This window comes from Coregonus lavaretus (genome assembly GCF_964263955.1).
Source record: "Coregonus lavaretus genome assembly, chromosome: 36".
Classification (NCBI taxonomy): domain Eukaryota; kingdom Metazoa; phylum Chordata; class Actinopteri; order Salmoniformes; family Salmonidae; genus Coregonus; species Coregonus lavaretus.
The window spans coordinates 3,231,008-3,256,882 of record NC_140023.1 but is presented as its reverse complement, the minus strand read 5'-3'; the positions used below and the strand labels follow the sequence as shown (position 1 = coordinate 3,256,882).

Here is a 25,875-nt window from a genome sequence, read left to right as displayed (position 1 = left end):
GTGTATTAGGTATTTGTTGTGGAACTGTTAGATATTACTTGCTAGATATTGCTGCACTGTCGGAACTAGAAGCACAAGCATTTCGCTACACTTGCAATAACATCTGCTAACCATGTGTATGTGACCAATACATTTGATTTGATTTGAATAAGCACAGCAGGAGCCTTGCTCTTTTAGTTGAATCTGTTCCACAGAAACAGCAGTCAGAAAACGAGCTAATTTAATTTAACAGACAGAAAATGCATTTGTACAGCTATTTCACACAGAATAATTATAGGGTTATATGCCACGCCACCCAATAACTCTTAACCAGTCACCCATATAGCCTAATACCAGGATCTGTGGTCCAGGTCAGATGAAGCCTACATGGGTAAAATCTAAACACTTTACTTCATTATAGCTATAGCTTACATTACATCGCATATAGCTTTCATATAAATCATATTTACCTGTACGTTATCCATAATGTAACGTTATCAATTTTCCCAATTAAACAAAATCATATTTCTGAACCGGCGCATCTCAGTCTACATGTTATGCTGTTCAGGACCTTTCAAATTTTCAAGATGGCGGCGTCCATACGGATGTGCTGTGCCCTCCGGATTACACTGGGAGGTGACTATATTTCACAAATGTCTGTGTCACACAGATTTCTTAACCCTAGTAATGTAATCGGGTTGCATACTGAACCGTGTAGTCTATTGGAATAATGTATGTTTTGAAGGACAAAGGCTGCAGTAGGGAGGCTATATATACAGGGGGGTACCGGTGCAGAGTCAATGTGCGGGGGCACCGGCTAGTTGAGGTAGTTGAAGTAATATGTACATGTGGGTAGAGTTAAAGTGATTATGCATAAATCATTAACAGAGTAGCAGCAGCGTAAAAAGATGGGGTGGGTAGCCATGATTAGCTGCTCAGGAGTCTTATGGCTTGGGGGTAGAAGCTGTTGAGAAGTCTTTTGGACCTAGACTTGGCACTCCGGTACCGCTTGCCGTGCGGTAGCAGAGAGAACAGTCTATGACTAGGGTGGCTGGAGTCTTTGACAATTTTGAGGGCCTTCCTCTGACAACGCCTGGTATAGAGGTCCTGGATGGCAGGAAGCTTGGCCCCAGTGATGTACTGGGCTGTACACACTACCCTCTGTAGTGCCTTGCGGTTGGAGGCCAAGCAGTTGCCATACCAGGCGGTGATGCAACCAGTCAGGATGCTCTCGATGGTGCAGCTGTATAATTTTTTGAGGATCTGAGGACCCATGCCAAATCTTTTCAGTCTCTTGAGGGGGAATAGGCTTTGTCGTGCCCTCTTCACGACTGTCTTGGTGTGTTTGGACCATGATAGTTTGTTGGTGAAGTGGACACCAAGGAACTTGAAGCTCTCAACCTGTTCCACTACAGCCCCGTCGATGAGAATGGGGGCGTGCTCAGTCCTGAGCACGCACCCCTGAGGGGCCCCCGTGTTGAGGATCAGTGTGGCAGATGTGTTGTTACCTACCCTTACCACCTGGGGGCGGCCCATCAGGAAGTCCAGGATCCAGTTGCAGAGGGAGGTGTTTAGTCCCAGGATCCTTAACTTAGTGATGAGCTTTGAGGGCACTATGGTGTTGAATGCTGAGCTGTAGTCAATTAATAGCATTCTCACGTAGGTGTTCCTCTTGTCCAGGTGGGAAAGGGCAGTGTGGAGTGCAATAGAGATTGCATCATCTGTGGATCTGTTGGGGCGGATTGCAAATTGGAGTGGATCCAGGGTTTCTGGGATAATGGTGTTGATGTGAGCCATGACCAGCTTTCAAAGCACTTCATGGCTACAGACTTCAGTGCTATGGGTCGGTAGTCATTTAGGCAGGTTATCTTAGAGTCCTTGGGCACGGGGACTATGGTGGTCTGCTTGAAACATGTTGGTATTACAGACTCAGTCAGGGACATGTTGAAAATGTCAGTGAAGACACTTGCCAGTTGGAGTACACGTCCTGGTAATCCGTCTGGCCCTGCGGCCTTGTGAATGTTGACCTGCTTAAAAGTCTTACTCACATCGGCTACGGAGAGCGTGATCACATAGTCATCCGGAACAGCTGGTGCTCTCATGCATGCTTCAGTGTTGCTTGCCTCGAAGTGAGCATAGAAGTGGTTTAGCTCGTCTGGAAGTCTTGTGTCACTGGGCAGCTCGCGGCTGTGCTTCCCTTTGTAGTCTGTAATAGTTTTCAAGCCCTGCCACATCCGACGAGCGTCAGAGCCGGTGTAGTATGATTCAATCTTAGTCCTGTATTGACTCTTTGCCTGTTCATATAAGAAAATCAGTCAATTGAAATAAATTCATTAGGCCCCAATCTATGGATTTCACATGACTGGGAATACAGATATGCATCTGTTGGTCACAGATATCTTTAAACAAAGATAGGGGCGGGGATCAGAACCAGTCAGTATCTGGTGTGACCACCATTTGCCTCATGCAGCGCGACACATCTCCTTTGCATAGAGTTGACCAGGCTGTTTGTGGCCTGCGGAATGTTGTGCCACTCCTCTTCAATGGCTATGCGAAGTTGCTGCATATTGGCGGGAGCTGGAACACGCTGTCGTACACATTGATCCAGAGCATCCCAAACATGCTCAATGGGTGACATGTCTGGTGAATATGCAGTCCATGGAAGAACTGGGACATTTTCAGCATCCAGGGATTGTGTACAGATCCTTGCTACATGGGCCGTGCATTATCATGCTAAAACATGAGGTGATGGCAGCAGATGAATGGCACGACAATGGGCCTCTGGATCTCGTCATGGTATCTCTGTGCATTCAAATTGCCATCGATAAAATACAATTGTGTTCGTTGTCCGTAGCTTTTGCCTGCCCATACCATAACCCCACTGCCACCATGGGGCACTCTGTTCACAATGTTGACATCAGCAAACCGCTTGCCCACACGACGCCATACACATGGTCTGTGTTTGTGAGGCCGGTTGGACATACTACCAAATTCTCTAAAACGACGTTGGAGGCGTCTTATGGTAGAAAAATGAACATTCCATTTTCTGGCAACAGCTCAGGTGGACATTCCTGCAGTCAGCATGCCAGTTGCACGTTCCCTCAAAACTTGAGACATCTGTGGCATTGTGTTGTGTGACAAAACTGCACATTTTAGAGTGGCTTCTTATTGTCCCCCAGCACAAGGTGCACCTGTGTAATGATCATGCTGTTTAATCAGCTTCTTGATATGTCACACTTGTCTGGTGGATGGATTATCTTGACAAATGAGAAATGCTCAATAACAGGGATGTAAACAAAATAAAATTGCTTTCTGTGCGTATGGAACATTTCTGAGGTCTTTTATTTCAGCTCATGAAACATGGAACCAACACTTTACACTTTTATTTTTGTTCAGTGAAAAACTAACAAGGTTTCCCATTTTTATCTGTGGATTAATTGTCGGAGTAGAGAACACATGATTTTGTATGGGTCAAAATTCTACAAAGATCCAGCTAAAAAAAGGACCATATGCATTTCAGGTTAAGTAACCCAATGTTTATCTCCCAAGACAGATTAGCTAGCAACAGCAAGCTAGGTAAATGTCCATGAATGTTTCATGTGTGTTTCGACCTGTCCCCAAATTAATATAGTTGTTCCACAGTTGGTTTTGATATTTTAACCTGCGTGTCATGAACGTGTCTGGTGGGGATAGACAAAATCAACATGAGGCAGTTTTGTCAGCATGTTAGTTTCTTTTGCTCAATGGTCTGGATCTGAGCACAGAGTTTCTAAACCGAGAGGCTTTGCCAGCCAACGTCGCCATGACATCGCCTACAAGTGTAATCAGGGATTTCTATTGGAGAAGCAGTTTTAGCCTATCTTCAAGGGAAATTTCAAACATTCTGAAATTCCTATTCATCATGTCCAGCACCATCCCAACATCAACATATGTGAAAATGGCGCCTTTCTATGTTTTGTAGTAAAAAAAGATAGAGGAAGATAAGCGTTTCCAATGACATCATCAACCTCTTAGTAGACAATTAGTAGACAATTAGTAGGCAATGCCTCCTCATAATTGGTTAAAATCACATGATGCACATCGATGATGTCATTGGAAACAATTATCTTCCTCTATCTTTTTTACTAAAAAACATAGAAACACGCAATTTTCATATGTTGCTGTTGGGGTAGTGCAGGAGATGATGAATATGAAGTTGGAAAAAAATAATAATATCCCTTTCATGCTGTACTGTCTTTTTGATCTGAGTACCTTCCCAAACCTTCACCAAACATGAACACATTCGGGGCTGTCTGATTGGTCCAGAAACCGATAGGTTGGGCCAGAGCCAGAACACACATGGGTAAAGCCAGAGAGGAAGAGGCAAAGAGAGAGGGCTAACTGGGCCCAAAATCTGTCTTCTCCAGCAAGTAGTTTTTTTTCTCTTACCAAGCAAGGCGTTTTTCTATGTGAGAGAGTCGAATTTGGTTAACAAAAAATGTAATGGTTTATTTGCTACGTGTGGCTTATTCGATTGAATAGAAGATTCTGAATGAGTAGGTTGTTATGAGTGTACTGATATAAGTAGGACACATGACATCCTGGCAACTTTGAGAAAAAACGCTTCATATCAGAGTTGTCTGGTCGTCACTAGTTACCACAGCCACAGTCATAAACCCTGCCTATTTCTACAATTTCTCTTGTGATTTTAAACTAACCTTAACCACACTGCTAACCTTATGCCTAACTTTAACCTTCAATTAAGACCAAAAGGCACATTTTTGTTTTCATGAATTTTCAAGATATATCCAATTTTGACTAGTGGGAACAATTGCGAACCATACACACGTATCTGCCCTCTCAAATCTGCTAAAATGGTCCCACCTGATCTTGCCTCCTCCCGACTGCTTTCCATTTTGGAAGACAATTTTGACTAGTGGGAACAATTGCGAACCATACACACGTATCTGCCCTCTCAAATCTGCTAAAATGGTCCCACCTGATCTTGCCTCCTCCCGACTGCTTTCCATTTTGGAAGACATTATTTTCATTGTTAGAGCGGCTACTACAGTGTCTGGCCAATATAATGGATAATCTAATCTGTGGTTAAGCAGCGGTTTGAAAATTCGTCATTAGTTTTGATACTCTGATTGGTTAGAGACGATCCAATCGCTGATGGCTTTGTTTTATACAACGCACCTCATGCCCCGCGTCACCACAGACGAGACGACTTCAATGATGGCAGTCTCAGACTAAAGTTTGTAGCGAACGACAGAGCAGTGGGAAGAATTTAGTGTGAATCGTCAGGTTAGAGGCCCCCCCCACCCCCCATTTTGTTTAGCTCCTAAAAAAAAAATAGCGGTAAAAATGGAAAATTAAGTCATACAATCAAAATCTTTAACTTACCAAAGTAAAGACGTTGAGTGCTGGATGACCTTTCTTTGTATGCACAGGGTGTCGTGTCTCCAAAATTCTAAATAAATGACCACCCATAGAATGAGGAATTAGAATACTTAATAATTATAGTGGTATCTCAATGCGACCACAAGACTCTCCTTGGTCCATGCGTATCTAAGGACCAGACGCTTGCGTGGACTAGAGCTAGTTCGGCGGTATACAAAGTGCTCAAAAGTCATTGACACCCAAAACCAAAAGAAACAAGGTGGGATCAGTTGCATCAGTTGCGTTTTTTTTTTTTTCTGCACGTTAACATCAGAAACCTCCTTCCTAAGTTTGAGTTATTCACTGCGTTAGCACACTCCGCCAACCCTGATGTTCTAGCAGTGTCTGAATCCTGGCTTAGGAAGGCCACCAAAAATTCAGAAATGTCCATCCCCAACTACAACATTTTCCGTCTAGATAGAACTGCCAAAGGGGGTGGAGTTGCAATCTACTGTAGAGATAGCCTGCAGAGCTCTATCATACTATCCAGGTCTGTGCCCAAACAGTTTGAGCTCCTACTTCTAAAAATCCACCTTTCCAGAAATAAGTCTCTCACTATTGCCACTTGCTACAGACCCCCCTCAGCCCCCAGCTGTGCCCTGGACACCATATGTGAATTGATTGCCCCCCCATCTATCCTCAGAGTTTGTACTGCTTGGTGACCTAAACTGGGATATGCTTAAAACCCCGGCCATCCTACAATCCAAACTAGATGCCCTCAATCTCACACAAATGATCAAGGAACCTACCAAGTACAACCCTAAATCCGTAAACATGGGCACCCTCATAGATATCATCCTGACTAATTTACCCTCTAAATACACCTCCGCTGTCTTCAACCAGGATCTCAGCGATCACTGCCTAATTGCCTGCGTCTGTAACGGGTCCGCGGTCAAACGACCACCCCTCATCACTGTCAAACGCTCCCTAAAACACTTTAGCGAGCAGGCCTTCCTAATTGACCTGGCCCAGGTATCCTGGATGGATATCGATCTCATTCCGTCAGTAGAGGATGCCTGGTTGTTCTTTAGAAGTGCTTTCCTCTCAATCTTAAATGAGCATGCCCCGTTCAAAAAATCCAGAACTAAGAACAGATATAGCCCCTGGTTCTCCTCAGACTTGACTGCCCTTCACCAGCACAAAAACATCCTGTGGCGTACTGCATTAGCATCGAATAGCCCCCGCGATATGCAACTTTTCAGGGAAGTTAGGAACCAATATACACAACTCCAAAAGGTTTTGGGACACTGTAAAGTCCATGGAGAATAAGAGCACCTCCTCCCAGCTGCCCACTGCACTGAGGCAAGGAAACACTATCACCACCGATAAATCTACAATAATCGAGAATTTCAACAAGCATTTTGCTACGGCTGGCCATGCTTTCCACCTGGCTACCACTACCCCGGCCACCAGCTCTGCACCCTCCGCTGCAACTTGCCCATGCCCCCCCCCCCCTGCTTCTACTTCACACAAATTCAGACCGCTGATGTTCTGAAAGAGCTGCAAAATCTGGACCCCTACAAATCATCTGGGCTAGACAATCTGGACCCTTTCTTTCTAAAAAAAATAGCCGCCGAAATTGTCGCAACCCCTATTACTAGCCTGTTCAACCTCTCTTTCGTAATGTCTGAGATCCCCAGAGATTGGAAAGCTGCCGCGGTCATCCCCCTCTTCAAAGGGGGTGACACTCTAGATCCAAACTGTTACAGTCCTATATCCATCCTGCCCTGCCTTTCGAAAGTATTTGGATCACCGACCATTTTGAATCCCAACGTACCTTCTCCGCTATGCAATCCGTTTTCCGAGCTGGTCATGGGTGCACCTCAGTCACGTTCAAGGTCCTAAATGATATTAAAACCGCGATCGATAATAGACAGTACTGTGCAGCCGTCTTCATCGACCTGGCCAAGGCTTTCGACTCTGTCAACCACCGCATTCTTATTGGCAGACTAAATAGCCTTGGTTTCTCAAATGACTGCCTCGCCTGGTTCACTAACTACTTCTCAGATAGAGTTCAATGTGTCAAATCGGAGGGCCTGTTGTCTGGACCTATGGCAGTCTCTATGGGGGTGCCACAGGGTTCAATTCTTTGGCCGACTCTTTTCTCCGTGTATATCAATGATGTTGCTCTTGCTGCTGGTGACTCTCAGATCCACCTCTACGCAGACGACACCATTTTGTATACGTCTGGCCCTTCATTGGACACTGTGTTAACAAACCTTCAAACGAGCTTCAATGCCATACAACACAACAACAACTCATTGGTCACCATAGCAACTATGATCTTGTTGAATTGATTTAGACAGACTACTTTCATTTTTTTTATAGGAAAAGGTACACTTTTCCACAAGATGTCAAATATCAGAATTGTCACTAGATTCTATGTTAACTTAAGTGTGTGATCTTTAGCACATAAGGTAGGCTAAAACCGAGACTGATGTGATGCTGTGTACTACACGGAACAGAAAACCATTCAATGGGTGACCGTATGAAAAATGTATGCACTCACTAACTGTAACTCGCTCTGGATAAGAGCGTCTGCTAAATGACTAAAATGTAAAAAATGTAGAATGAGTATGGAGGCCATGGAAAAACTGGGACATTTTCAGCTTCCAGGAATTGTGTACAGATCCTTGCGACATGGGGCCGTGCATTATCATGCTGAAACATGAGGTGATGGCGGCGGATGAATTGCACAACAATGGGCCTCAGGATCTCGTCACGGTATCTCTGTGCATTCAAATTGCCATCGATAAAATGCAATTGTGTTCGTTGTCCGTAGCTTATCCCTGCCCATAACATAACTCCACCACCACCATGGGGCACTCTGTTCACAACGTTGACCTCAGCAGACCACTTGCCCACACACTCTGTCTGCCATCTGCCCGGTACAGTTGAAACCGGGATTCCTCCGTGAAGAGCACACTTCTCCAGCATGCCAGTGGCCATCGAAGGTGAGCATTTGCCCACTGAAGTCGTTTACGACGCCGAACTGCAGTCAGGTCAAGACCCTGGTGAGGATGACGAGCACGCAGATGAGCTTCCCTGAGATGGTTTCTGACAGTTTGTGCAGAAAGTCTTCGGTTGTGCAGACCCACAGTTTCATCGTCCGGGTGGCTGGTCTCAGACGATCCCGCAGGTGAAGAAGTGGGTGTGGAGGTCCTGGGCTGGCGTGGTTACACGTGGTCTGCTGTTGTGAGGCCGGTTGGACGTACTGCCAAATTTTCTACAACGACATTGGTAGAGAAATGAAAATGCAATTCTCTGGCAACAGCTCTGGTGGACATTCCTGCAGTCAGCATGCCAATTGCACACTCTCTCAAAACTTGAGACATCTGTGGCAATGTGTTGTGTGACAAAACTGCACATTTTAGAGTGGCCTTTTATTGTCCCCAGCACAAGGTCCACCTGTGTAAAGAACAATCGGTTTAATCAGCTTCTTGATATGCTACACCTGTCAGGTGAATGGATTATCTTAGCAAAGGAGAAATTTGTACACAGATTTGTACACAACATTTGAGAGAAATAATCTTTTTGTGTGTATGGAACATTTCTGGGATCTTTTATTTGTATTTATTTATTTTTATTTCACCTTTATTTAACCAGGTGAGCCAGTTGAGAACAAGTTCTCATTTACAACTGCGACCTGGCCAAGATAAAGCAAAGCAGTGCGATTTAACAACAACACAGAGTTACATATGGGGTAAACAAAACATACAGTCAATAACACAATATAAAATCTATATACAGTGTGTGCAAATGTAGTAAGTTATGGAGGTAAGGCAATTAATAGGCCATAGTGCAAAATAATTACAATTATAATTTAGTATTAACACTGGAGTGATAGATGTGCAGAAGATGATGTGCAAATAGAGATACTGGGGTGCAAATGAGCAAAATAAATAACAATGCAAATAACAATATGGGGATGAGGTAGTTGGGTGGGCTAATTACAGATGGGCTGTGAAACAGCTAATGAAACATGGGACCAACACTTTACATGTTGCGTTGATATTTTAGTTGAGTATAATAAGAAAGATGAGTGAAATGAATGAACTTGACACGCTGACTCGTCTCTCTGCCTGACGCCAGGCGTTCTAATAGCTGGTCTTGGCAGTCTAGACCAGGATCATTACTACTGCTAATGAAAGAGATGCTGTACCGCCTGACTAATTGGCTGACCGATTGACTGACTGACTGGCTGACTGGCTGATTGGCTGACTGGTGGAGTCTAATGAAAGTTTTAGACATGTCTGATATGAGCATCTGAGTGGCCAGCTTTACTGACTGGGCACGGACAGGGAGGCAAGAGAGAATGGAAAACGGGGTCTTTATGCTTGTACTGGCCAACACATGTAAGACATGTTGTGAAAAGGCCATGCTCTGTTAGATCACTGAGTGATTAATTTCTTAAGACTCATTTGCGTTCTAAAGGCTCTTTTCCCCGATGGCTTGGTTCTTTGAAGATAAAATGTTCACTAGCTCATGACAAAAAAAGTGTATTCACTCAGACCTCTGTTCGGACCTCTGTTCAGAATTCATGTTTGTCTGTAAACAAGCTGTTTAGATGTGCAGTATGCCTGTTTACTGCTTTAGTTTGCGTCCCATTTGAAGACCTTTAGCACAGAAGTCTCATAGCCATGAGCAAAGTAAGGCAAAACAGGGAAGGGTTGTTCTTTTCAACTTTCTTTGTGTGCCTCATTCCTTTTTGTGGCATGACTGGCATCTGTTGTAGCGTGGTTGTGCCAATCTATAGGAGAGATGGAGGGAAGGGATGAAGTTAGTGGTGTGCACAGGCCTAAAGGAGACTGTTGAAGCGTTCTAAACTGCTAAAATAGGCTACACAGTTTTGGGATTGACCAGTATTATTGATCTAGAACAGATTAATTTCAGTGTCTGTGTTACGTTCCCCAGTTTCTGTGTTGTAGGTTGTGTATTTTCATGTATGTATTTCAGGAAATGGGTTCCTGAAATTCCCTAACAAGCAGCTGATTGGTCAATGAACATTGATGATTGGAGAGCTCACCCTGCGCCCTCGTCAGGACACAGCTGTCTCCAATTACCAACTCCTTCTGAAGCTATATAAGCCCCAGTTCTGTTCCTCAGAAGAGAAGGGAACCAGAATTGCTGAGAGTTATAGCATGTTGGTTGTTGCGAAGACATTTGGTATGTACTGTGTAGTTGTTGCTGTGAGAGCTGATTGAAATGTTTTGTGTTAGTTTGTGGCTCAGAGTTTCTTTAATGTCCTGAGTTAGTTTTTTTCTCAGGTTTTTGTTGTGAACCAGTTTGTGCTATTTTTGTTTCATTTGTTCCCAAGGGGGGAAGGGGAAGGCACCTAGGGAGTGCTTAGGCAAGAGGCCCGCGGGCATACATTACCCGTAGAAGTTGACTGTCTATGCACACTAGGAAAGACCTGGGCGGACCATCCCCTGTATTTTGGTTAGTGCACCAGATTTACTTTCTTTGCTTTGGTTCCGTCCAGCCCCTTTTCCCCAAACTTACCATGCGAAGGAATAAATTCCCTGTTAACGGTATTCTCTGCCTTTTGTCATCCTTACTCACACCTACAGTCCCATTCCTCTTTCACACCACGGAGAGTTGAGTTGTAGCAGGGTGTTGCGTTCCCTCTTCCGAGAGGCGTGCGTAACAGTCTGTCTATAGTATCTACAGCACCAGCTGCCTGCTCTTTAGATAGATACAGTGCCTTAAGAATGTATTCACACCCCTTTACTTTTTCCACATTGTGCTGTGTTACAGCCTGAATTTTCAAATGGATTAAATGTTGATGTTTCGTCACTGGCCTACACACAATACCCCATAATGTCAAAATGTTTTTCAAAATGTTTACACATTAATAAAAAATGAAAAGCTGAAATGTCTTGTCAATAAGTATTCAATCACTTTGTTATGGCAAGGCTAAATAAGTTCAGGAGTAAGAATTTGCTTAACAAGTCACATAAGTTGTATGAACTCACTCTGTGTGCAATAATAGTGTTTAACTAGATTTTTGAATGAGTGCCTCATCTCTGTACCCCACACATACCATTATCTGTAAGGTCCCTCAGTCGAGCAGTGAATTTCAAACAGATTCAACCCCAAAGACCAGGGATGTTTTCCAATGCCTGTCATCGAGGCAAAGGGTGGCTATTTGAAGAATCTCAAATATAACACATTTTGATTGGTTTAACACTTTTTTTTTGGTTACTACATGATTCCATATGTGTTATTTAATAGTTTTGATGTCTTCACTATTATTATACAATGTAGAAAATAAAGAAAAACCCTTGAATGAGTAGGTGTTCTAAAACTGTTGACCGGTAGCGTATGTTAAAAAAAAATATCAATACGGTAGTAAAAACAGAAATCTCAGACTGCAATGTTTTCCTTGCAGCAGACAGTTGCCGCAAACTCAAACTAAGATTGAAAAACACCAGTCTCAACGTCAACAGTGAAGAGGCGACTCCGGAATGCTGACCTTCTAGGCAGAGTTGCAAAGGAAAAGCCATATCTCAGACTGCCCATCTTAATCTTTTCTTTTTATTGGCCAGTCTGAGATAGGGCTTTTTCTTTGCAACTCTGCCTAGAAGTACAGCATCCCGGAGTCGCCTCTTCACTGTTGACGTTGAGACTGGTGTTTTGCGGGTACTATTTAATGAAGCTGCCAGTTGAGGACCTGTGAGGCGTCTGTTTCTCAAACTAGACACTAATGTATTTGCTCAGTTGTGCACCGGGGCCTCCCACTCCTCTTTCTATTCTGGTTAGAGACAGTTTGCGCTGTTCTGTGAAGGGAGTAGTACACAGCGTTGTACGAGATCTTCAGTTTCTTGGCAATTTCTCGCATGGAATAGCCTTCATTTCTCAGAACAAGAATAGACTGACGAGTTTCAGAAAAAAGTTATTTGTTTCTGGCCATTTTGAGCCTGTAATTGAACCCACAATTGCTGATGCTCCAGATACTCAAGTAGCCTCAAGAAGGCCAGTTGTATTGCTTCTTTAATCAGCACAACAGTTTTCAGCTGTGCTAACATAATTGCAAAAGGGTTTTCTAATGATCAATTAGCCTTTTAAAATGATAAACTTGGATTAGCAAACACAATGTGCCATTGGAACACAGGACTGATGGTTGCTGATAAAGGGCCTCTGTACGCCTATGTAGATATTCCATAAAAAATCAGCCGTTTCCAGCTACAATAGCCATTTAGAACATTAACAATGTCTACACTGTATTCAGATCAATTTGATGTTATTTTAATGGACAAATATAATTTTCTTTCGAAAACAAGGACATTTTTGAAAGGTAGTGTATATACTGTATTATATTCTACTATATTTTATGACTATGCCACTCCGACATTGCTCATCCTAATATTTATATATTTCTTAATTCCATTCTTTTACATTTAGATTGTGTATTGTTAGATATTACTGCACTGTTGGAGCTAGAAACGTGTATGGGACCAATACAATTTGATTTGATATTAATAAGTATAGGCTACAAAATTAACCTTCCAGTGACACTGACTCACCCAATGATGAAGATTAACTCCCTTTTCAGACTTTTCCTCACAGCAAGGACACTAGAAGTAGCCTCAAGCAAGGTTTGGCTTATTGACAGGGTTTTGTTTCTTTGCTGTAGTACAAAGCCTCATTAAATGCTCAAGCATACTCGTTACATCTCCCTTCGCATGCTTTAATGAACTCGTAATCAAATCTCAGAGCTGCACTGAGCATCTCCTTCTGAATCCTTGAGAACCAAGCAGACCGGCTGAAATGAGCTTTTCTTTTACAAAAACAAGCCAGCATTCTCTCTCTCTCTCTGAGTAATAACTGGTGTTTGTTTGCTGAAATTCAGTGCGCTCCAGCAGGTTTGATTAGTTCATGACTGTAGCTGCAGATTGTAATTTCGGGGCTCTTGCGTTGGAGGTCAATCCCAGCCGTGTTCCAGAGAGATTTGTTTACAGCAGCAGCACGACAGATGCGTTGAAAAACATATTTGTACTTGCAGATGTGTGTCCAAATGGGAACATTATGCTGACTGTGTTCAGACATTCAGGTGGTTGAGGGGACAAGGAGGGCCTGTAGCGAATATAAAACTGAAGTTTCCTTATTTTTTTGTGTGTCTAGACAAGTAGAGCTACATTTAAAGAGGAAGTTCAATATATTTCAAACTCTTTAGCATTGTTGTAATTTCCTATTCCTAGAGTTTTGCTACACCTGCAGATCCCTGTGACATAGGGTAGTAAGCTTGGTTCTGATTTTGCTTGCTTGATCTGTGCCATTGGATAGTCATCATCCTTATCCTACAGGTAACCAGGCATCTAGTTTATTCAGTGGATATTTAGCTTGCTTTCGACATTCTAAACATAGAGGGATGAGAAAATGTATGCTGCGTTGAGGTTCCAGATGAGTCCGATTTCCCAATGAAATCCATATTTTGGTGTGTTATCATTGCAGTGACAGCAGAGGAGCTTTGGAGGGGAGTTCTGGCAGAGACAGGCGCCGGAGCTCGGAAGGGTCGAGGGAAGAGGACCAAGAGGAAGATGAAGAAGGATCTGAACCGAGGCCAGAACATCGGAGAGGGTAAGATGGATATATGGGATATATCTATTTCATTCATAGCTATTTCTATATCCCTGTATCTCAATAATGTTATTTTATGTTGGAGAAAGAGAGTAAACCCAGAGCCCTGAGTGAACCAACACAACGATTGGTTGGTATGATGCTTCTTTCCGTTTTTAATGCCAAAGTTGAATTCGAGTTCGTATGTCGATGGCTAAAGTTTGATCTGAATTTAATTCTGCTAATGGGCAGTAGACAGGCACTGTGTAGACTATTAATCTGTTACCAGTATTATTTGATTAATTACACTCATTTATAATGAACAGATCAGTTCTCCTTCTCTTGTCTATCTCAGTGTCGTTTAAAAAGTGGAAATTAATTGAGTTTCTTTTATTGCTGAGCTGTCTGCTACCCAGACGGTCTCCCTGTCTTTCTTTTCCGGCTTTGTTCAAATCCATCAAACCCTACAGCTGTGACAAGATTGTGTAATCAGTGCCCTATTGGAAGAGAATAGGTGTGACTTTTCTTGTGATTTTTGGCTGCACCTCTTCACAGTGGTTGAAGTGCTGTCTACTCCCCTCCTAATCAGTGCCCCATCTTTCCCGTCAGTCTGTGTGTCTCTGTAACGACTTTTCTTTAGACAGTCTGTAAGGTAAAATAAAGTTGAAGTTGCTGCTTCGTTTCAGTTGGGATTGCTGTGGAGTTTAGAACAAAGGAATGCTCCTTCCCTTATCAAACCCCCTACCCTCTTTCTGTGTCAGGGGTTGAACGCGCCCATACTGAAGAGTGGGACCATACAGAACATAGCCCGCCGTGGGGAGTCCGAGCAACAGGAACTGCAAGCGGAGCTTCTGCGGCAGCGTGACAAATGGGATCGCAGGAGGAAGATGAGGGTGAAGAGGGAACGAGGGTGGACTGGCAACTCCTGGGGAGGAATCAGTCTGGGGCCCCCTGACCCTGGACCCAACGGAGGTATGTGTGTGTAGTGCGCACGTTAGTGTGTGTGTAACGTGTGCACACACTTTGAAGGTCCGTTTTGCCACCAAACATCAATCACTGTTACTGTATAGTGATATTACCTTGGATCAGATTGAATATTGTTGGTATATTATTGAAGCAAAGCAATCTGCATTCACCACACAGCATCACCTCTGGCCTTGCTTTACTGGTAAAGGTTGTGAGTCAGTAATGACCGTGTCATTCTCCAGCCAGGCACATTCACAACACTGGGCCGTTCCCCACAGCATTCTATCAGCATTCCATCTGCTCTGGTAATCAATACCCCTGGTAGTGAAATGGCAGTTTGGGTCACTCTTTTCCTTCTGAAAGCTCCAAATGCCAGCATCCTCCACGACGATGCGTCTTTCAATCGTTGCGCCACACAGTCCACTGGGGAGAGCGGAGTCCGTACCGCTGTCTGGAAAGGGTAAATGTCGTCTGGCTAGCAGGGCGACGGAGAGCCAATGGAGCCTAGTGAGACACGATGAAAGGCCAGGCAGACTGACAGGACTATTTCCCTCCCACCTCTCTAACATTTTTACATTTTTTACATTTTAGTCATTTAGCAGACGCTCTTATCCAGAGCGACTTACAGTTAGTGAATACATATTGTTTTTTATACTGCCCCCCCGTGGGAATCGAACCCACAACCCTGGCATTGCAAACGCCATGCTCTATCAACTGAGCTACATCCCTGCCGGCCATTCCCTCCCCTACCTTGGACGACGCTGGGCCAATTGTGCGCCGCCCATGAGTCGCCCATGAGTCTCCCGGTCGCGGCCGGCTGCGACAGAGCCTGGATTAGAACCAGGATCTCTAGTGGCACAGTTAGCACTGCGATGCAGTGCCTTAGACCACTGCGCCACTCAGTATTTTGGCTAACCCTAGGCTAACCAAAATCTGTGATGGTGTAAATTCATTTCATATAAACTACTTTTCTATGAAGTGATCAATACACTTTGAGATTATTTTGATCAAGTCTTTGACATTTAAAATTATATATCAGGTCTTTGACATTGATACATTCTAGATAAAGTGAAAAGTCTGTGCCTCTCTCTCTCACTGTACTGTAGTCTGAGGGAGGATGAGGGGGGGCTGTCTGTAGGGCTGGGGGAGAGCAGGCTGGGGGAGAGCAGGATGGGGGAGAGCAGGCTGGGGGATAGCAGGCTGTTTCTCAGCTCTGTCCATCTGGCCCTTCACCCCTCCGATGGATAACTTATTTTAGGGCTTGAATATTAAAGTAGTCAAAAAGCTAAAACTTTCAGAACTGCAGAACTTGAGAATAAGTAAGTTGCCTGAGTAAGATTGGTGGTGTTCCTCTGTCAAGGAAAGACGTAACTGAAATAGAACTCTCTCTCTCTGCCTCTCCTCATCTCCCTGTGAGATGGAACACAATCAAACTGGTATTGTATTGTACCAGCCTCTCCAACCTTTCCTCGTCCTCCCACCACCCCCACCTCTGTTTACGACTGAAACACACCACAGAGAGAACAATTTCAGTTTAATTGAAGTCGTCCCCACACAGCACGGCAAGGATTTATTTGTTATACATTTATTTTATGTATTTATTTCCTCCAGTCGCCCGGGCAGCGCTGGGTTGGTTATTACATTTCCTGCCTTCCGTTGTCTCTCTCTCTTGCTAGTCCAGCTGCAGTGTCCGCTCTGGCTCCTAGTCCCCACGGTGATGGATTACCGTGCAGCTGCGTGGACGGGAACCTAAATCACGCCTCTGGATGGGAGCGGGGAACGCTCAACCTTTGACCTTCACCCTCCTATTCCTCAACCCGGGGTTAACGACACCTCCTAACAGACACCTTTGCCAAGCCTGGCTCTTAAATCAAGGAAATGTCCTCTCGCCTCCCATCTCTTTTAGAATCCCATGTTGGAGTGTAGTGAGGGATTTACTGACACCGCTGCAGAGCCGAATCATTGACAGATGTATGTTTATTTCCAGATTTATTTACCTGCCATCAAAGGTGGTGAATTGAATACTGTTATGGTGGCGTACAACCTTCCATTTAAGCTAGCCCCATGTAGTGAATGTCATGTGTTTGTTAACAATTGGTTTTGGATTTGTGTGGGTTTACCACATAAATTATTCTCTACTGTTTTAGCAGTGGAGTACACTAAAAAAAAGTCAGATTTCCCTCTGTTGTAAACAAAAAGTCAATCAACTAAGTAATCACCCTTAGTCTGGGTACCAGTCTTTTTAGCGAACATTCCACTCCTTGCCACTCCTGTCATTTGCCAAAGAGACTGGCCTTTCGACAATCTTAATGTTCAATATGCAACTGGATTTACGGCGCAGTTGCTGATTGATAGTTGGAAACAACATAAATATTTTCCATGACAATGTTATGGAACATGGGGTGCGTGCAAATTTGGTGCAATATAGAATTACAATTTTAAGAACAACAATAAACAATACCGTTACGACCTGCTGCGGCCATTCCCTTGTGAGAAGGCAGTGTCAATGGAAGATCATGTTGTTCAAAGTAGCTAAAGAGAACTCCGTAATGAGAGAGAAATAATGTTATGGAAAATATTAGCCTACAAGATTCAATCGAACTACGTTTGCTTCCGTTGTATCCCATTAATGAGAGGAAAGAAACGCACAACTGGCACCTGTCGTCATTCCTCGCACATATTGATCATCATGACGTGCTTACATTTTTTTAATTTTGTTATACTCATTTCAGATATAGTATTTGTTCATCCTCTTATTAAGAGATGAAGTCCAGACAGGCAACATTAGGAAACTTTCTGAATGGACATAGAGAGAATTAGCGAACTCTCACACACAAACACACACACACGCTCTAAAAAGACCCACCAATCAACACCACCAGCGTATCTCAAACACACAAAAATCAACTTTCTCCTTTCCTAAAAACGTATTCAAAACCTAGGCTCACCTTCAAACCTTGGCTGTTGTCCATCAAAAAGTAGGCCTTGGCTACATTTATAGCATAATTCTAAAATAATGTAGCCTATCAAATGAATTGACAAGGAACGTTTGAAGGGGGAGAGAGAGACAGCTATAGTATGCCTATTACTAGAGATGTTGGTTATGTAATTCTTATCACAGCATGTGCCTTATTTCAGAGGAAGATTCGCACAGGATTAGTTTTTCCAAACTGCCCGGTAATTATTTTTGTTTTTCATTAAATTGAGTCAAAGCTTGGTGGTTTTTATTCATGTCTAGACGATAAGTGTCACACCCTGGCTCTGGGATTCTATATGTTGAGCCAGGGTGTGTTCATTCTGTTGTGTTTATTTCTATGTTGGCTAGAGTGACTCCCAATCAGAGGCAACGAGTGTCAGCTGTCGTTGGTTGTCTCTGATTGGGAGCCATATTTAAACTGTCTGTTTTCCCTTTGTGTTGGTGGGTTCTTGTTCCGTGTTGGTCATTGTTACCGTGGACTTCACGGGTCGTTTCTTGTTTTGTTTATTGTTGTCTATTATCACTAAAGATAATAAAGTTAAACATGTTCGTTCATCACGCTGCGCCTTGGTCTATTCCCTACGACGATCGTGACAATAAGAGGCTATACTGATCATTCGTGCTGCCAAATAAATAGGTGTCCAAATAGCGATCCACTGTAGACGTCCCTCCTAATGAAAATACCCCCATCCTGCTGGTGTGAGCTGCTGGACAGTGCACTTGCTATGCGTTTATGGATGAGAAAGTGAACATGTCATTTTCCTAAAAGGAGCTCAGTGGGGAATCAGGGATTCCCTGCTTTAGGATCTGTTGCCTACATCAACAGCCATGGTTTCATTAAATAGGCCTAGGCACTATACTTTTTTATTGCACATTTAATTAAACTGGCAATGTTGAACTTCAATTTATTGGCACAAAATATTTGTTTGTCTCTGGCTTGCATAGCACAGGTGGTGGTCATCTAAATTCACTGCAGTTGGCTAGGCCTAATATATACTGTATATTCTAGCATACTGGTGGATTAATAGCCCAGCCCAGTTTATTAGGTGTTATAGCGGGTGCAGCAAAATGGTTATGTTTCTAGCTCCTAACAATGCAGTAAAATGTTTAACAAGTAGACAAATGAACATTTAATAAAAAAATACAAAAGAAACAAGAAATCAAAAACGGTGGGATGAATCCAATTAACAACCCAAGTAGCAGTTATCGAAATGCAGTCGATACGTATTTACATTTTAGTCATTCAGCAGACGTTTTTATCCAGAGCGACTTACAGTAGTGAGTGCATACATTTTTGTACTTTTTCGTTCTGGTCCGCCGTGGGAATCGAACCCACAACCATGGCATTGCAACCACCATGCTCTACCAACTGAGCCACACGGGACTATGTACACTGGGAGAATTTACACAAGATACACTATATATGCAAATATATGTGGTTACCCCTTTAAATTAGTGGATTAAGCAATATCCATAGACAAACATTGGCAGGAGAATGGCCTTACTGAAGAGCTCAGTGACTTTCAACATGGCCCCGTCATAGGTACCAAATTTCCAACAAGTCATTTCGTCAAATTTCTGCCCTGCTTGAGCTGCCCCGGTCAACTGTAAGTGCTATTGTTGTGAAGTGGTAACGTCTAGGAGCAACAATGGCTCAGCCACGAAGTGGTAGGCCACACAAGCTCACAGAATGGGACCACCGAGTGCTGAAGCGCGTAGCGCGTAAAAATCGTCTGTCCTCGGTTGCAGCACTCACTACCGAGTTCCAAACTGCCTTTGGAAGCAACGTCAGCACAAGAACTGTTCGTTGGGAGCCTCATTAAATGGGTTTCCATGGCTGAGCAGCTGCACACAAGCCTAAGATTACCATGCGCTATGCCAAGAGTCGGCTGAAGTGGTGTAATGCTCGCTGCCATTGGACTCTGGAGCAGTGGAAACGCGTTCTCTGGAGGAATGAATCACGCTTCACCATCTGGCAGTCCGACTGACAAATCTGGGTTTGACGGATGCCAGGAGAACGCTACCTGCCCCAATGCATAGAAATAATGGTCTGGGGCTGTTTTTCATGGTTCGGGCTAGGCCCCTTAGTTCCAGTGAAGGGAAATCTTAATGCTACAGCATACAATGACATTCTAGACGATTCTGTGCTTCCAACTTTGTGGCAACAGTTTGGGGAAGGCCCTTTCCTGTTTCATCATGACAATGCCCCCGTGCACAAAGCGAGGTCCATACGGATATTGTTTGTCGAGATCGGTGTGGAAGAACATGACTGGCCTGCACAGAGACCTGACTTCAACACCTTTGGGATGAATTGGAACGCCGACTGCGAGCCAGGCCTAATCGCCCAACATCAGTGCCCGACCTCACTAATGCTCTTGTGGCTGAATGGAAGCAAGTCCCCGCAGCAACGTTCCAACATCTAGTGGAAAGCCTTCCCAGAAGAGTGGAGGCTGTTATAGCAGCAAAGGGGGGACCAACTCCATATTAATGCCCATGATTTTGAAATGAGATGTTCGACGAGCAGGTGTCCACATACTCTTGGTCTTGTATTGTATTCTAAGAATGATATGTACAGCAGTAGATATGTTAGTGAGCTATGTCAAGAATCCAGTATGTAAATAAATATGCAGTGTGTATAAGCAGTGTAACTAAAATACAATGTACAGTAGTAGAAATATTAGAAAAACTATGTTGGGGATACTGTATTTAAATATAATGTGCAACGGGATGGGACGTGTCCAGTGGTTCAATGTCTCTATAACATGATATCAGCGTTGTGTGTGTTTGTGAGTATGATTGGTTTGTGTGTGTGTGTGTGTGTGTGTGAGTGAGGGTGCATCACCTGGTAGACAGCTAGTGATGGTAATAGAAGCTGTTCAACAGTCTGATGTTCTGGTGATAGAAGCTGTTCAACAGTCTGATGGTCTGGTAATAGAAGCTGTTCAACAGTCTGATGGTAATAGAAGCTGTTCAACAGTCTGATGGTAATAGAAGCTGTTCAACAGTCTGATGGTAATAGAAGCTGTTCAACAGTCTGATGGCCTGGTAATAGAAGCTATTCAACAGTCTGATGGTAATAGAAGCTGTTCAACAGTCTGATGGTAATAGAAGTTGTTCAACAGTCTGATGGTAATAGAAGCTGTTCAACAGTCTGATGGTAATAGAAGTTGTTCAACAGTCTGATGGTCTGGTAATAGAAGCTGTTCAACAGTCTGATGGTAATAGAAGCTGTTCAACAGTCTGATGGTCTGGTGATAGAAGCTGTTCAACAGTCTGATGGTAATAGAAGCTGTTCAACAGTCTGATGGTAATAGAAGCTGTTCAACAGTCTGATGGTGATAGAAGCTGTTCAACAGTCTGATGGTAATATAAGCTGTTCAACAGTCTGATGGTAATAGAAGTTGTTCAACAGTCTGATGGTAATAGAAGCTGTTCAACAGTCTGATGGTAATAGAAGCTGTTCAACAGTCTGATGGACTGGTAATAGAAGCTGTTCAACAGTCTGATGGTAATAGAAGCTGTTCAACAGTCTGATGGTAATAGAAGCTGTTCAACAGTCTGATGGTAATAGAAGCTGTTCAACAGTCTGATGGCCTGGTAATAGAAGCTGTTCAACAGTCTGATGGTAATAGAAGCTGTTCAACAGTCTGATGGTAATAGAAGCTGTTCAACAGTCTGATGGTAATAGAAGCTGTTCAACAGTCTGATGGTAATAGAAGCTGTTCAACAGTCTGATGGTGATAGAAGCTGTTCAACAGTCTGATGGTGATAGAAGCTGTTCAACAGTCTGATGGTAATAGAAGCTGTTCAACAGTCTGATGGTGATAGAAGCTGTTCAACAGTCTGATGGTAATATAAGCTGTTCAACAGTCTGATGGTAATAGAAGTTGTTCAACAGTCTGATGGTAATAGAAGCTGTTCAACAGTCTGATGGTAATAGAAGCTGTTCAACAGTCTGATGGGCTGGTAATAGAAGCTGTTCAACAGTCTCTCAGTCCCGGCTCTGATGCACCTGTACTGTCTCTGTCTGTCAGACGGTAGCCGAGTGAACAGTCCGTGGCTCAGGAGACTGAGGTCTTTAATGATCTTCTTGGTCTTCTTTTGACACAGAGTGTCCTGAAGGGCAGGCAGCGTGCCCCCAGTAATGCGTTGGGCTGACCGCACCACCCTCTGGAGAGCCATGTGGTCGAGGGCGGTGCAGTTGCCGTACCAGACGTGGATGCAGCCCATCAGGATGCTCAATGGGGCATCCGTATAAGTTTGTTAGGGTCTATGGGGCAATGATGAATTTCTTCAGCCGTCTGACTTTGTAGAGGCGCTGTTGCGCCTTCTTCACCACAGTGTTTGTAATAATAATAAATAATAATAATAATATGCCATTTAGCAGACGCTTTTATCCAAAGCGACTTAGTCATGCGTGCATACATTTTTTGTGTATGGGTGGTCTCAGTGATCGAACCCACTACCTAGGCGTTACAAGCGCCGTGCTCTACCAGCTGAGCTACAGAGGACCACCCATACACCCATACAGTGTTTGTGTGGCGAGACCCTTTCAGGTCCTCAGTGATGTGCACGCCGAAGAACTTGAAGCTTTTGACCCTATCCACTGCGGCCCGGTCGATGAGGATGAGGGCGTGCTCCCTCTGTAGTCCACGATCAGATCCTTCGTTTTGTTGACGTTGAGGGAGAGGTTATTTTCCTGGCACCGCTCCGCCAGGGCTCTAACCTCCTCCCTGTAGGCTGTCTCGTTGTTGTTGGTAATTAGGCCTACCATTGTCATGTCGTCTTTATGATTTGAATTGGAGTCGTGCGTGGCCACGCAGTCATGGGTGAACAGGGAGTACAGGAGGGGGCTGAGCACACACACCTGAGGGGCCCCCGTGTTGAGGATCAGCTTGACGGAGGTGTTGTTTCCTACCCTCACCACCTGGGGTCGGCCCGTCAGGAAATCTAGGATCCAGTTGCTCAGGGCGGTGTTCAGACCCAAGGCCCTGAGCTTAGTGACGAGCTTGGAGGACACCATGGTGTTAATAGCTGAGCTGTAGTCGAGGAACAGCATTCTGACATCATCAGTCCTAATAGTTCCTCTATGATAGGTCATATGAAATGAGGTTTTTTATTACTTTAATTATTTATTGGAAGCTGTAACCTGGGTTAACATGCATATTCATGTCACTGGAAGTCACCTTTCATCTCCATGTTACTCTGTTTTTGTACTACTTTATTATTGTCTTTTTTTTACAGAGACTTACGAAGACTTTGACTCCCGAGTGATCGAGGTGAGTGCTCTTCAAAGACTAACCCAAAATGTTGGAATCTGGTACCATGATATTAACCCAGCCCAAAACAGTGCATCATGGCATCTAGCAAAGTCTGTAGTTTGACAAAGCAGTACAGACACAATGCAGTAACGTAGTGCTATTTAGTGACTTTGAAGAAAAGTGGATGGGATCCCTTTGATGGTTGATGGTCCCTGGGAGAGCTGGGTTTGATCCGTGGAGGCTGGCTGGGAGGATGTCTGTGTCTCCCCTGCTGCTTTCCGTAACTCCTTGCTTGGTGAGGAACAGCACTTAGTTGAGGAGCTGGGTGCCGACGGGCCTCTGAACATCCCTGATCAAAGAGCTTGAACCACAGCTGAACTCACTGAGGGAAACAGGAAAGGATACGACCCTGGAGCGCTCACACATGAACACAGGCCCTACCACAGTCATGCTGAAGTCTGTGTATTACACACTGTATGAAAAAGGGCAAACGAGTCATATGTTTACACTCACTGATACATCTCACCTGCTTCACTCCTACTCAGACACTCACGATACATCTCATCTCTACATTAGGGCTAGGAATTGTCAAGGGCCTACGATATTATCACGATACATAGGTGCCAATACGATTATCACGATTCTATATGTATTGCGATTCAATATTGCGATTTGATGTCTGCTGCAGAGAGACGAGAGAGCGCATGAGAAAATTTGTTTTGATCAGTCATGGAAATAAAAGTGCTGAAAACACATTGGCTCACTATTTATAAAGTAAAAAGAAGATTGGGCAATAGGATGAAAATTACCAGAGTTTTGGCGAAGGTTCAGCCGACTAATGTAGCTAACGCTACCTAGCATCACTCCTACTCCGGCACTAACTGAGTGTTGGTGGGGGTAGGGGGCTAAAGGTAGTCGATCATCCCACCTCCACCCCCCAAGCATTGATAACATAACATGATTCCTAATCATGCACCTGCATGATCTTCCAAAGGACAGTTTTATGCCTTGTGGCTGCCAGAGAGAGACTGTAGGCACAGACAGCCATGTTGTCAGCACCAAGGTCTCACTGCAACTCAACCCCCTTAATGGAGGAAATTATGTGACGTTTTCTATTTTGGTAAATGAAGGGAAATACGGTGATATGAAAATGGCGGCGATATGGATATTGCTAATACAGTATGTTGTTATCAGAGGCACCCCTCAGAGAGGATATTGGAATATAGACAGAGTCGATTACAAAACACTTTGATAAACAGATACACAAGCCAACCGGCACCCAAAACAAACTCCTCGCCGTCCTCATCAATCCTCATTATGGTGCCAAGAGAGAGAGAAGAGAGGGGCTTCGGCGATTCAGGTATACATTTAGCTTCCCCATCCAGTCGGAGGAGATCTCTCCCGGTAATGATGGTGCTTTCCATTTAGGCTAATTGAATACAAATGGATGTAGTGGAGGGCCTAAACTAACAGGGACCATCCATAGAGGTTATCTAGCAGGGACGTGAGACACAGAGCTACTGAAATCCACCTCAAAGCATTAAGCCGCTGTAATAAAGTCAATTTATACCTGCAGCAATGGACTCCCTTATCGTGCGCCACAAACACACATGGCACAGACACACATCGCACAGACACACACACCACTTCTCCTTTTGGCTGTGTAATTCCACAGTGATTCTCTTTTATGCATTACACAGGTTCTAGATTAAAAGTTGGATGAAAACATATCCTCGGCTAAGGTAAAGTAGGGCAGTGGGGAATTGTCAGCGTGTAGAGAGGTCTGCGGATGTCCGGTTTACGGTGGATAACGTGGGTCTAAGAAGGCTGCGGTCCTCTCCATTGCACTCCCTCCTCTCCTCCCTTTTTTCTCAGAAGTGAGCGCTAGACCCCACTACACCCTCAGCCTTGTGATACAGTCCACAGTAGATGTTCTTCTCAGTGACCCGTGAGCCACTGTGTTTGTTCTGTTCTAATTCTAAAGACACTACTGCCTGACCAGGTTTCACACACCTCCCCTATACAATCTGTCAATCAAGTCCTTGAGCTGTGATTGGCCAGTGAGCGGCTGAATGGTGCAGCCAGCCACCTGGCAGATGCTTAGATGGCAGATGAGTCACACGGATGAAAGCCAGAGCGGAGAGATATAAAAAATATTTGGTGGTGATTTTGAATATTAACATGCTGAGTACTTGACATCCCCCTTAAAGCCTGGCAGGCTGATTAAAGCTCTCGTTCCCTAACATGTGAGCTGTGGTTGCCTGAACCGTACGCTCCTCTTGAACATAGAGGTACAGCTATATATTCCTATTGAAAGAGGGAGATTACCGGTGAGAGGGGCACTTAGAGACCGAGCGAAAAAATTGTGTTTTGCCATGGGATCCAAATTAGACCAGGTTGTGTCGCAACTCAATATTCACATCGCACATTTCTTTCTCCAAAATGCCATCGGGAAAGCTGTTTTTAATGCTATATTGATAGTAAATGTAGCAATTATATGACAAGGAAACAACATTCCCACTTTCTCCATTGTCAATAATTACATTTGATGAAGAATGTTAGTAAACTCACTGGTTTGAGACCACAAAATCAACCAAATAGCTCTATATTGAAAATAGTAATTTAAAATAATTCTGAGATTAAATTATAAAAAAAAAATATATATATATATACTGTATACTGAACAAAAATATAAATGCAACATGTAAAGTG

At 43.8% G+C, this 25,875-nt stretch overlaps 1 protein-coding gene across 1 annotated transcript in view; it reads left to right on the top strand.

Annotated features, from left to right (window-relative positions):
- Window positions 1–566: 566 nt before the first annotated feature.
- Window positions 567–25,875, top strand: part of LOC311110507 (small ribosomal subunit protein uS5m-like) — a gene marked incomplete at both ends in the record, with an annotated part of 45,905 nt that continues 20,596 nt past the window's right edge. The window contains 5 exon segments of the mRNA XM_084153027.1: window positions 567–615; window positions 13,855–13,985; window positions 13,988–14,035; window positions 14,721–14,931; window positions 23,147–23,181. Of these exon segments, the coding sequence (XP_084009153.1) occupies window positions 567–615; window positions 13,855–13,985; window positions 13,988–14,035; window positions 14,721–14,931; window positions 23,147–23,181 (474 nt within the window).